General features: G+C 40.6%; 1 protein-coding gene across 2 annotated transcripts in view; it reads right to left on the bottom strand.

The window, feature by feature from the left end:
* The window catches only part of SCG3 (secretogranin III), a 61,274-nt gene extending 52,950 nt beyond the window's left edge, over nt 1–8,324 (bottom strand). For both annotated transcript variants that reach the window (XM_060755271.2, XM_060755272.2), the window contains exons 1-3: nt 7,913–8,324; nt 4,621–4,673; nt 2,615–2,660 (exon numbers count right to left, since the gene is read on the bottom strand). In XM_060755271.2, the coding sequence (XP_060611254.2) occupies nt 2,615–2,660; nt 4,621–4,673; nt 7,913–8,003 (190 nt within the window). In that variant the 5' untranslated portion in view covers nt 8,004–8,324. The remainder of the gene's footprint in view (nt 1–2,614; nt 2,661–4,620; nt 4,674–7,912) is intronic.
* Nucleotides 8,325–13,657: the final 5,333 nt, after the last annotated feature.

Below are 13,657 nucleotides of genomic sequence, written 5' to 3'. Positions count from 1 at the left end.
TCCTCCATATGTCATCAGTTGGGGACCCCTCTCCCAGCACCAACTGCTGCTCTGGGCCAGAATGAAAAGAGAGGTGACCAGGGGACAGTTCCATCTTGTCTCCTGCATATGTCATCAGTTGGGGATCCCTCCCCCCAGCATCAACTGCCGCTCTGGGCCAGAATGAAGAGAGAGGTGGCCAGGGGACAGTTCCATCTTGTCTCCTGCATATGTCATCATTTGGGGACCTCTCCCCCCAGCACCAACTGCTGCTCTGGGCCAGAATGAAAAGAGAGGTGACCAGGGGACAGTTCCATCTTGTCTCCTGCATATGTCATCATTTGGGGACCTCTCCCCCAAGCACCAACTGCTGCTCTGGGCCAGAATGAAAAGAGAGGTGACCAGGGGACAGTTCCATCTTGTCTCCTGCATATGCCATCATTTGGGGACCTCTCCCCCCAGCACCAACTGCTGCTCTGGGCCAGAATGAAGAGAAAAGTGACCAGGGGGCAGTTCCATCTTGTCTCCTGCATATGCCATCATTTGGGGACCTCTCCCCCCAGCACCAACTGCTGCTCTGGGCCAGAATGAAAGAGAGGTGACCAGGGGACAGTTCCATCTTGTCTCCTGCATATGCCATCATTTGGGGACCTCTCCCCCCAGCACCAACTGCTGCTCTGGGCCAGAATGAAAAGAGAGGTGACCAGGGGACAGTTCCATCTTGTCTCCTGCATATGTCATCAGTTGGGGACCCCCCTCCCAGCACCAACTGCTGCTCTGGGCCAGAATGAAGAGGGAGGTGACCAGGGGACAGTTCCATCTTGTCTCCTCCATATGTCATCAGTTGGGGACCCCTCTCCCAGCACCAACTGCTGCTCTGGGCCAGAATGAAAAGAGAGGTGACCAGGGGACAGTTCCATCTTGTCTCCTGCATATGTCATCAGTTGGGGATCCCTCCCCCCAGCATCAACTGCCGCTCTGGGCCAGAATGAAGAGAGAGGTGGCCAGGGGACAGTTCCATCTTGTCTCCTGCATATGTCATCATTTGGGGACCTCTCCCCCCAGAACCAACTGCTGCTCTGGGCCAGAATGAAAAGAGAGGTGACCAGGGGACAGTTCCATCTTGTCTCCTGCATATGTCATCATTTGGGGACCTCTCCCCCAAGCACCAACTGCTGCTCTGGGCCAGAATGAAAAGAGAGGTGACCAGGGGACAGTTCCATCTTGTCTCCTGCATATGCCATCATTTGGGGACCTCTCCCCCCAGCACCAACTGCTGCTCTGGGCCAGAATGAAGAGAAAAGTGACCAGGGGACAGTTCCATCTTGTCTCCTGCATATGCCATCATTTGGGGACCTCTCCCCCCAGCACCAACTGCCGCTCTGGGCCAGAATGAAAGAGAGGTGACCAGGGGACAGTTCCATCTTGTCTCCTGCATATGCCATCATTTGGGGACCTCTCCCCCCAGCACCAACTGCTGCTCTGGGCCAGAATGAAAGAGAGGTGACCAGGGGACAGTTCCATCTTGTCTCCTGCATATGCCATCATTTGGGGACCTCTCCCCACAGCACCAACTGCTGCTCTGGGCCAGAATGAAGAGAGAGGGGGCCAGGGGACAGTTCCATCTTGTCTCCTTCATATGTCATCAGTTGGGGACCCCTCCCCCCATCACCAACTCCTGCTCAGGGCCAGAATATAATATAATATAATATAATATAATATAATATAATATAATATAATATAATATATTGTATATACATATAATATTTATAATATTATAATGTAATACAATATAATGCTAATAATAATATGTTATAATTATATATTTATATTACATATGATATTACTAATGATATTACAATATAATTGTATAATACCACATAGTAATATATAATACTGATATTGTACTATGCTAATAATATAATATATTGTATGTATATATACCTTGTAAGCTGTTCTGAGTCCCATTCAGGGTGAGAAGGGTGGCATATAAATGTTGTAAATAAATAAATAGATAAATAGGTACCACTTAAAAGTACCCGTTATGGGTGCTTTAAGGCACCCATAAGGAAGTGCCAGAAAAATGCTGGAGGAAGTTTACAAACAAAGCTCTTCAGCAGGAAATAAGGAGCAACAGCACCCTCCTGTGGCCGGAATCAAGCACAGCCTCCAAGATGGCAAAGATGAGAAAGCCAATATATATCTCTTATCTATGTACAGTTGTCTGTCTTGCCAGTTTATAGTGACATTGAATGTTGCCATATATGTGTTATGCAATCTGCTCTGAGTCTCCTTCGGGGTGAGAAGGGTAGAATACAAATATTGCAAATCAATCAATCAATCAATCAATCAATCAATCAATCAATCAGGACTATTATATCCTCAGACTGGGTTATTTTGGCTCCCAAAATGCTCCAAAACAGGGCCTGTCCTGCCCTTCTTGAGACTCCAAAATGGCCCAAAACACTCAACAATTATGTTTTGAAGTGATATGATGTCACTTTTGTTTTGGCGCACGCTAGCATGATGTGGGATTGGTTCAAACAGCCATCATCAGAGTTGCTCATCGCTTCTCAAAGCAATCAATAGCATGAGTGGACATTTAATATGGAGAAGAGAACTAAACCAGGCTTACCTTTAGAAGGTGCTTTCTTCATTTTGTCTGCCTCTGCTTCAGCAATCTGTTTTGGGGTAGCAAAAGAAAAAGAACATGTGTAAGTATCTGAGCTCACTGCCTTTGGTGCTGTGGAATGAAGGTGTGTGGACCTTTCCACATTAATCTAAATCAGGCATGGGCAAACTTGGGCCCTCCATGTTTTGGACTTCAACTCCCACAATTCATAACAGCCTCAGACCCTTTCCTTTTCCCCCTCAGATGCTTAAACTGTTAGGAATTGTGGGAGTTGTAGTCCAAAACACCTGGACGGCCAAAGTTTGCCCATGCCTGATTTTGACACTATACTATTTATGCAGGTCAAAATCCCATTGGCTTTTTTAGCCGGCGCATCACATTGTTGGCTCATGTTTACCTTGTTGTCCATGAGGACTCCAAGGTCTTTTTCACATGTACTGCTGTCGAGCCAGGCAGCACCCATTCTGTACTTTTGCATTTAATTTTTTTTTTTTTTGGCTAAGTGGAGTATCTTGCATTGAATCTCATCCCAATGCAATTATGGAGCTATCTTTGTGCCTTGAAAGATCTGAAATGATATGCACATTTATCTGAGTATAAACTTCACAGAACATCAAGAAAATGAGAAAACAAGCATGCATTCAATTGGAACAATTCATATAGGACAGACTTTCTCCAATGGGTTTTGATGCAATAGATAGGTAACAACAACAACAACAACAACGACAACAACAACAACAACAACACAGTCCTAGACGCTTGGGAAGTGTTCAACTTATGATTTTGTGATATGAAATCCAATATAGAGATCTTGTTTGCTGTGACATACTGTGGTTTTCTGTCAGTAAAATAATAATAATAATAATAATAATAATAATAATAATAATAATACAGCAGGATTGAGGAGAAACAACTAGAAAAGCTGACACGATATGAGGATTTAAAACTCAAACTGCAAAGACTCTGGCACAAGCCAGTCAAGGTGGTCCCAGTGGTGATCGGCACACTGGGTGCAGTGCCTAAAGACCTTGGCCTGCACTTAAACACAATCGGCACTGAGAAAATTACCATCTGCCAGTTGCAGAAGGCCACCTTACTGAAATCTGCATGAATTATTCGCTGATACATCACACAATCCTAGACACTTGGGAAGTGTCCGACGTGTGATCCAATTAAACAGCCAGCAGAGTGTCTGCTGTGGACTCATCTTGTTGTGTTTCAAATAATAATAACAACAATAATAATATCACCCAGTCAAGGTGGTCCTGGTGGTGATCGGCACACTGGGTGCAGTGCCTAAAGACCTTGGCCTGCACTTAAACACAATTGGTGCTGAGAAGATTACCATGTGCCAGCTGGAAAAGGCCACCCTACCTGGACCTGCACGCATTATTAGCTGATAAATCATACAGTCCTAGACACTGGGGAAGTGTCCGACATGTGATCCAATACAACAGCCAGCAGAGTGTCTGCTGTGGATTCATCTTGTTGTGTTTCAAATAATAATAACAATAATAATAATATAACCCAGTCAAGGTGGCCCCAGTGGTGATCGGCACACTGGGTGCAGTGCCTAAAGACCTTGGCCTGCACTTAAACACAATCGGCGCTGACAGATTACCATGTGCCAGCTGCAAAAGGCCACCTTACTGGGATCTGCACGCATTATTCGCTGATACATCACACAGTCCTAGACACTTGGGAAGTGTCCAACGTGTGATCCAATACAACAGCCAGTAAAGTGTCTGCTGTGGACTCATTTTGTTGTGTTTCAAATTATTATTATTATTATTATTATTTTATAATAATATATATTATATAATATATTCTCTCTCTCTCTCTCTCTCTCTCTCTCTCTCTCTCTATCTATCTATCTATCATAGGCACTTATAATGAAACCCATCCTTTCAAATTGTTGGATTCTCCTCCCTTTTAAAGACAGAGAGATATCTATTTATTCCCCATCTCTAAACAAAGAAAGTATTTGTACATATCTTATTTCCACCTACCTGCTCTTCTAGAGGTCTCTCTACACTTAGTTCTCGGTTGTGTATTGCTTTATCTAGAAAATAGACACACATATGCATATATTTGTGGCATATCTTACACAATCAGGCAAAACAATGTCACAATAGAACACTATTCCCATTTCTATCCCTTGCACATCTTGGTAATGAACCAAAGTCACGCAAGAGCGTTGACTGAAAGAGGAAATAGTTTGGCTAGTTCTTGCTTTAAGACAAAGAACAATAAGGTTTCCTTTATGTTGGAGCATCCCTGCGTTCACGTCAGGAGACTTACATACACACATTTGGGAAACCTACATACAAGAGTGGGACGGAAATAGCAGTCGCCTAATCGGATTGGAATAATCAAGAGATTAAAAAGAGATCTTCTGACATGAAGAGCAGCCCACACAAAGGGAGACGCGGAAAATTGCTGCCCTGCAGAGACGGCGTCGGAAGGGAAGAAAGCCAGAATAATAGAATGCGGGAATATATGGTAATAGCTAAACTAACCAATAACTGGAGGAAAAAAAGTAATGAGCACTTTTTAGAAAAATGGAAGTTGGCCATGACATATCTGAAGAGAGTCAGTAACATAGAGGAGCTCCATTAGAAATTTAGGTTTACTATGAACAAGGATAGATAAATGGGCTTAAAGCAGTGTTTCTCAACCTGGGGGTCGGGACCCCTGAGAGGGTTGTGAGGGGATATCAGAGGGGTCGCCAAGGACCAATAGAAAACACAGTATTTCCTGTTGGTCATGGGGATTCCATGTGGGAAATTTGACCCAATTCTATCGGTGGAGTTCAGAATGTTCTTTGATTGTAGTGAACTATAAATCCCAGCAACTACAACTCCCAAATATCAAGATCTATTTCCCCCAGACTCCGCCAGTGTTCACATTTGGGCATATTGAGTATTCATGCCAAGTTTGGTCCAGATCAATTATTGTTTGAGACCACAGTGCTCTCTGGATATAGGTGAACTACAAGTCCCGAACTCAAGGTCAATGCCCACCAAACCCTTCTAGTATTTTCTGTTGGTTACGGGAGTTCTGTGTACCAAGTTTGGTTCAATTCCATTATTGGTGGAGTTCAGAATGCTCTTTGATTGTAAGTGAACTATAAATCCCAGCAACTACAACTCCCAAATGTCAAGGTCTATTTTCCCCCAGACTCCATCAATGTTCACATTGAGGCATATTGAGTTTTAGTGCCAAGTTGGGTCCAGATCCATCATTGAGTGAGTCCACAGTGCTCTCTGGATATAGGTGAACTACAATTCCCAAACTCAAGGTCAATGCCCACCAAACCATTCCAGTGTTTTCCGTTGGTCATGGGAGTTCTGTGAGCCAAGTTTGGTTCAAATCCATTGTTGGTGGAGTTCAGAATGCTCTTTGATTATAGGTGAACTGTAAATCCCAGCAACTACAACTCCCAAATGACAACATCAATCCTCCAACCCCCACCAGTATTCAAATTTGGGTGTTTTGGGTATTTGTGCCCAATTTGGTCCAGTGAATGAAAATACATCCTCCATATCGGATATTTACATTATGATTTATAACAGTAGTAAAATGACTGTTATGAAGTAGCAACGAAAACAAGGTTATGGTTGGGGGTCACCACAAGATGAGGAACTGTATTAAGGGGTCGCGGCTTTAGGAAGGTTGAGAACCACTGGCTTAAAGGCTTCATAGTGCACTGCTTCAGTGTTGGAAGTCATGGTGAAGAGTGCACGAGTGTGAGGAAGAGGTTTTATTTTGTGTGGGATAGGGCGCTCCATGCAGTCATGCTGGCCACATGACCTTGGAGGTGTCTATGGACAATGCCGGCTCCTTGGCTTAGTAATGGGGATGAGCACCAATCCCCCAGAGTTGGACACAACTGGATTTAATGTCAGGGGAAACCTTTACCTTTACCTATAGTCTATCGTGTGTAATGCATTGTGTGTTGGTTGTCTGAATGTTATGGGGGGGAAATTAAGTAGAATGCTTAGACTGGAAATAGTGGCTAACATGTAGGAATAGCAAGTGTATATTACATACATACATCTTAGAATACATCAATATATCCATATTTTCAATACTCTTATATTCCATACTCAGTTCATTACATCAACTATAAGTGTATATGTGTTAAGTTAAGCAACTGATAATAATATGTACTCAATGTCAGAATTAACTGGTAGGTAGGCATGTATACATCAAAAATATTGTTACTTGACTATATATGTTATGATTTGTTTTTCTTTTATGAACTATAACCAAAATAAACTGTCAAAAAATAATAATAGAGAGCAAATATTAATATTTATTTATTTACGACATTTATATACCACCTTTCTTAACCCGAAAGGACTCAGAGTGGCTTACAAGATACACACACACAATATATTATATTATTAGCATACTGTGTTATCAGTATTAAATATTACTATATTGTACTATTTATTATATTGTAACATTACTAGTAATATTACATGTAATATAATATATATAATTATATTATTATTGGTTTTCCCCCTGACATTAAATCCAGTAGTGTCTGACTCTGGGATGTGTTGCTCATCTCCATTTCTAAGCCAAAGAGCTGGCATTGTCTGTAGACACCTCCAAGGTCATGTGGCCATCATGACTGCATGGAGCGCCATTACCTTCCCACCAGAGTGGTACCTATTGATCTACTAACATTTGCATGTTTTCAAACTGCTAGGTTGGCAGAAGCTGGGGCTGACAGCGGAAGCTCACCCTGCTCCCCAGATTCAAACTGCTGACCTTTCGGTCAGCAAGTTCAGCAGCTCAGTGGTTTAACTCGCTGCGCCCCCAGGGAGATAAAGTGGGGTATAAATATAATAATAATAATAATAATAATAATAATAATAATAAATGCTTTCAATCCTTGTTTGCATCATGTACATGCTCTCAATCATCATTTGCACTCTGAACATGCTCAGGCACCCTCATTTGCACTATTGTATTACATTATAATATTATAAATATTTATACAATCTCTAATTATTTGTGGGTGAGGATGCATAACGGCTGCTTGGCTTTTTAAAGACAGGCTCATCACCTTGTTCTGCTGGGATTTCGGAGGAGATTCTGAAACCAAATGGTCAAGAGTTTTGGATTCAGATTGGATCAACTTTACTCCTGGAATTCTTTAAGAAAAACATTGTTTGGTTCTCCCGAATTTCTTTTTTTGGAAGGATCAGAGTAGATAATGCTGGGAAGTTTTCGAAATGAATCCTGTGCTGTATGAAGTTCAAATGATTGAGCCTTGGGTTGACTTACCTCCTCTGGCGCCTTCTGGCTTTGGGAAGCTGTGTCCCCGGCCTACTAGCAATGCCAGCACCGGGATGACCAAAACCAGTTTCGGAAGCATCCTTCCGCCCCGTTATTTGTGGGGAAAGCCCAAAGGAGAGGACTGGAGCCTCTTAGCTGATGGAGGAAGGTGGAAAAGGGGCTGCTAGGCAAGGATGCTTTCTGCTCTTCCTCCCAATCGGCTTGGAACAGGCTCAATGGAAGCCCACTGGAGCAGCTTGCAGCATTGGGAGCTGTTCAGTACCACTGGTGCTGAAAACGCCTGCGCCTTGAGGAGAATGGGAAAAGAGAGCTGGAAAAGAGAGAGATCCCTTGTTACGTAGCCGCCTCTTTTATTCCTCCCTCATCAGGCCGAAGGAGGAGGAGAAAGAAGGGGAGGAGACCAGGGAGGGAAGGGAGGGGGGCTGCGGATGTGGGAGCATGCGTGTACCACCTGGCTGTGCACACACACACACACACTTCCATGTACACACTCACCACTCTCTCTGGCCCTGCCTCTTGCTACTCTTGAGTGAGCTTTTCCAATTTAGGAGGCAAGGATGGGTTTTTTTTTTTGCACATTATAGCACTGTAGTCTAACCCCACTGTTCATCCTTTTTGGATCACATACCTTGTGTGATTGTGAAGCAGAATAGACAACTCTACATCTAGGTTCTTGTGGGTTTTTTCGGGCTATATGGCCATGTTCTAGAGCAGTGTTTCTCAACCTGGGGGGCGGGACCCCTGAGGGGGTTGCAAAGGGGTGTCAGAGGGGTCGCCAAAGACCATCAGAAAACACAGTATTTTCTGTTGGTCATGGGGGTTCTGTGTGGGAAGTTTGCCCCAATTCTATCATTGGTGGGGTTCAGAACACTCCTTGATTGTAGGTGAACTATAAATCCCAGTATCTACAATGTCAAAGTCTATTTTCCCCAAACCCCATCAGTGTTCACACTTGGGCATATTGAGTATCCGTGCCAAGTTTGGTCCAGATCCATCATTGTTTGAGCCCACAGTGCTCTCTGGATGTAGGCGAACTACAACTCCCAAACTCAAGGTCAATGCCCACCAAACCCTTCCAGTATTTTCTGTTGATCATGGGAGTTCTCTGTGCCAACTTTGGTTCAATTCCATTGTTGCTGGGGTTCAAAATGCTCTTTGTTTACATGTTAACTATAAATCCCAGCAACTACAACTCCCAAATGACAAAATCAACCACACCAGTATTCAAATTTGGGCATACCGAGTATTTGTGCCAAATTTGCTCCAGTGAATGAAAATACATCCTGCAGATCATTATTTACATGGTGATTCAAAATGTTAGGGTTATGGTTGGGGGTTAGGGTTAGGGTTAGAGTTTTTTAATACTGGTAGATATTAAAAATTTTTTAGAGTTTTTTTAATACTGGTAGCCAGATGAAAAAAAAATGAACAAAATCTGGCTACCAGTATTAAAAAACTCTAAAATTACAACAGCAAAACAGCAGAGAGGAAACAACCAGGCACATCTTAACACCTCTCAACAAAAGATTCCCCCAGGCTCAGCCAGGCCTTCAAATGCTAATGAAGGTGGTCAGTTGAAACATTCACACCTAGCTCCAGCAGAGAAGAGCTCTTTGTCCCACCCTGGTCATTCCACAGATATATAAACCCATTTTCCTAATTCCAACAGACCTCACTACCTCTGAGGATGCTTGGTTAGATGCAGGCGAAACGTCAGGAGAAAATGCCTCTAGAACAAGGCCATATAGCCTGAAAAAAACCACAAGAACCTAGTGATTCCAGCCATGAAAGCCTTCGACAATACATTGAACTCTACATCTGTATGCTTGTCCATTGTGCCCTGCCTCATGTACAGAGGTGGAATTAATAACAACAACAACAACAACAACACTTTATTTGTACCCCACTATCATCTCCCCAAGGGACTCGGTGCGGCTTACATGAGGCCGAGGCCGAATACAACAATACAAGCAAAACAACAACAGTACAAGCAATTAAAATAGAAATATATTATGAGATAAATGATTATAGAACATTAATAGATAGAAAGCATTGCACTATATGCAACAAACACTTGCAAATGTATGTTTACTTAAATAAAAATAAAATAAAATAAAAAATAAAACATAGACAATAAAATATACAACATTATCAATAAGACAACATGCAATTAAAAAGAGTGGGAAGGCTAAATGTAAAGTTAAAATGGAAATAATGTTGGAACATGGACTAAAAGTGATAGTGGCGTTTGTGGAAGGGCATACGAGCAGATCTAAAAAGTGTAAATTGCTGGAGGTTACAGACAATGCCATTGCTGTTGCCCATTTTTGGTCAAAAGATATTTAGCTGCCTGCACACTTTCTATTTTTATCCATTTATACTAATTTATGCAATGCTTTTGATACAAAATAAATAAAAAAATCCTTTTGGGGCTCCTCTCAATTACACTTTTTTCTATTCTTACCTCAATCAGGGATTTATTTATTTATTTGCAGTATTTCTACCCTGCTCATATCAGCCCGAAGGTGACTCAGAGCGGCATTATCGTTTTATCATTTTACCTCGTTGGCCTGCCCGTTGTGTTTGATTCTATACATTTCAATCTCCTTTATTTATTTTATTTTGCTATTTTATGTATTTTATTCTGATGAAATTTTGTTGCTGCATTTTGTATTTTATTTTGCTGTCTTGTATCTTTGGGCTTGGCCTCATGTTAGCCACCCCGAGTCCCCTTCAGGGAGATAAATAATAATAATAATAATAATAATAATAATAATACTTTATTTATACCCCGCTACCATCTCCCCAAGGGACTCGGTGTGGCTTACATGAGGCCGAGCCCACAGTACATCAATAACAAAACATTTATTTTAATTGCTTTGTATTAGTAGTTGTATTTTGTTTCGTATTGTGGTTGTTATTGCTTGTATTGATATGCTGTGGGCTTGGCCTCATGTAAGCCATGTTTTTACCCTATTTCTCCTTCCCTTCTGTTCCCTCACCCATATTGTGCTTCAGTAGTTATATTTATATTTTTAATGTACCAAACATACCAAGTTTGTATGAAAACGTGACTATTTCCTGTGCTGGTCAATGACCAAAATAAATGATTTGATTTGATACTAGGTGAGTATACCTGGAAAATAGACAGTTGCACTACTTATGTAAGCCTATCCCATAGCTGCATGCTGCAAAATCACACAAATGTAGCTGTGTCATGTGGTTTCCAGGCTGTATGGCTAATGTGTTCTAGCAGCATTTTCTCCTGACGTCTCGCCTGCATCTGTGGCTGGCTCTCCAGGAAAGCCATATGCCACCAATTCTGTTTAGGAGTCAACAACGACAACAATATTTATTACGGCCCATAATAACAAAATCACAACAATCCTTCAATAATAATAATACAATAATAACAATAGTATAAAATATAATATAAAAATCACAGCAACCCTTAAATAATAATACAAAAGAATACAATAATATAACAACAATAATACAATAATAACAAATATCACAACACTCCTTCAATAATAATAATACAATAATAACAATAATATAAAGATACAATATAAAAATCACAACCCCTAAATAATAATACATAGTAATACAAAAATATAATAATAATAATGCAATAATAACAAAAATCACAATTCTTCAATAATAATAATAATACAATAATAACAATAATATAAAATATAATATAAAAATAATAATACATAAGAATAAAATAATAGAACAACAATAATACAATAATAACAAATATCACAACACTCCTTCAATAATAATACAATAACATAACAATAATAACAAAAAATCACAACAAGCATTCAATAACAATAATAATACAACAACAATAATAGAAACATATAAGAATCACAAACTTTATATAATACGTAATATAATAATATAACAATAACAAAAATCACAACGCTCCATCACTAATAATCATAATACAATAATAAGAATAATACAATATAAAAATCACAACAACCCCTAAATAATAATAATATAGTAATAATACAAATATAATAATAATAATAATAATAATAATACAATAATTAAAAAATCACAGCAATCCTTCAACAACAACAATAATGATGTATTGTCGAAGGCTTTCATGGCTTGAATCACTAGGTTCTTGTGGGTTTTTTCGGGCTATAGGGCCATGTTCTAGAGGCATAGAATCATAGAATCAAAGAGTTGGGAGAGACCTCCTGGGCCATCCAGCCCAACCCCCTGCCAAGAAGCAGGAATATTGCATTCAAATCACCCCTGACAGATGGCCATTCAGCCTCTGTTTAAAAGCTTCCAAAGAAGGAGCCTCCACCATACACCACAGCAAAGAGTTCCACTGCTGAACAACTCTCACAGTCAGGAAGTTCTTCCTCATGTTCAGATGGAATCTCCTCTCTTGTAGTTTGAAGCCATTGTTCCCTTGCGTCCTAGTCTCCAAGGAAGCAGAAAACACGCTTGCTCCCTCCTCCCTGTGGCTTCCTCTCACATATTGATACATGGCTATCATGTCTCCTCTCAGCCTTCTCTTCTTCTTGGTGTCATCTGCAAACTTGATGATCATGCCTTCTAGCCCTTCATCTAAGTCATTAATAAAGATGTTGACGTTTCTGATGTTTTGCCTGCATCTATGGCAAGCATCCTCAGAGGTAGTGAGGTCTGTTGGAATTAGGACAATGGGTTTATATATCTGTGGAATGGCTGGGGTGGGGCAAAGAGCTCTTCTCTGCTGGTGTGAATGTTTTAACTGACCACCTTCATTAGCATTAGAAGGCCTGGCTGAGCCTGGGAAAATCTTTTGTTGAGAGGTGTTAAGATGTGCCTGGTTGTTTCCTCTCTGCTGTTTTGCTTTTGTAATTTTTGAGTTTTTTAATACTGGTAGCCAGATTTTGCTCATTTTCATGATTTCCTCCTTTCTGTTGAAATTGTCTACATGCTTGTGGATTTCAATGGCTTCTCTGTGTAGCCTGACATGGTGGTTGTTGGTGTGGTCCAGCATTTCTATGTTCTCAAACAATAATGATATAATATCCTAGGCTTTTGGGAAGAGCCCGATATTCAGAGACGAATTCCAGACACTTGGATTTAATATGCATGTGTGCTGTGTTGTTATGTGCAAACAAATCAATAATAATAATAATAATAATAATAACAACATAAATAATGTAAATAATATATAAAATAAAAATAACATAAATATTAATAAATATAATGAAAATAAAATAAATATGATAAATAGTACAATACATAATTTAAAAATAAAATAAATATGATAAATGATATAAGAAATATATAAAATAATATAATAAATCTCATTTGCTGTGACATACTGTGTTTTTGTGTCAGTAAAATAATAATATAATAACAATAATATTAAAATCTCAGTGCTCAGAGCTATGGGATCCTGGGAGTCATAGTTTTAAAAGATCTTGAGCCTTCTCTGCCAAAGAGAAGTACAGATCTAAGGATTTCATAGCCATGACTTAAGTGGGCCAAACAGCATCCATTCTCAAGTTTGGACTACAACTCCCAGATTCCCGGCGCATCAATGCCAATGGCTGCGCTGGCTAGAGCATTCTGGGAGGCGTAGTCCAAAAGGTGGCACGGCAGCGTGAGGCTTGGCCGGCTTCCGCCTGAGGCGTCTGGACTTCAACTCCCAGAATTCCTGGTGCTTTAATGCCAACAGCTGAGGCGGCTGGAGCATTCTGGGAGTTGTAGTAA

The sequence above is a fragment of the Anolis sagrei genome, chromosome 9, assembly GCF_037176765.1.
Source record: "Anolis sagrei isolate rAnoSag1 chromosome 9, rAnoSag1.mat, whole genome shotgun sequence".
Classification (NCBI taxonomy): domain Eukaryota; kingdom Metazoa; phylum Chordata; class Lepidosauria; order Squamata; family Dactyloidae; genus Anolis; species Anolis sagrei.
This window is presented reverse-complemented; position numbering and strand designations above follow the sequence as displayed.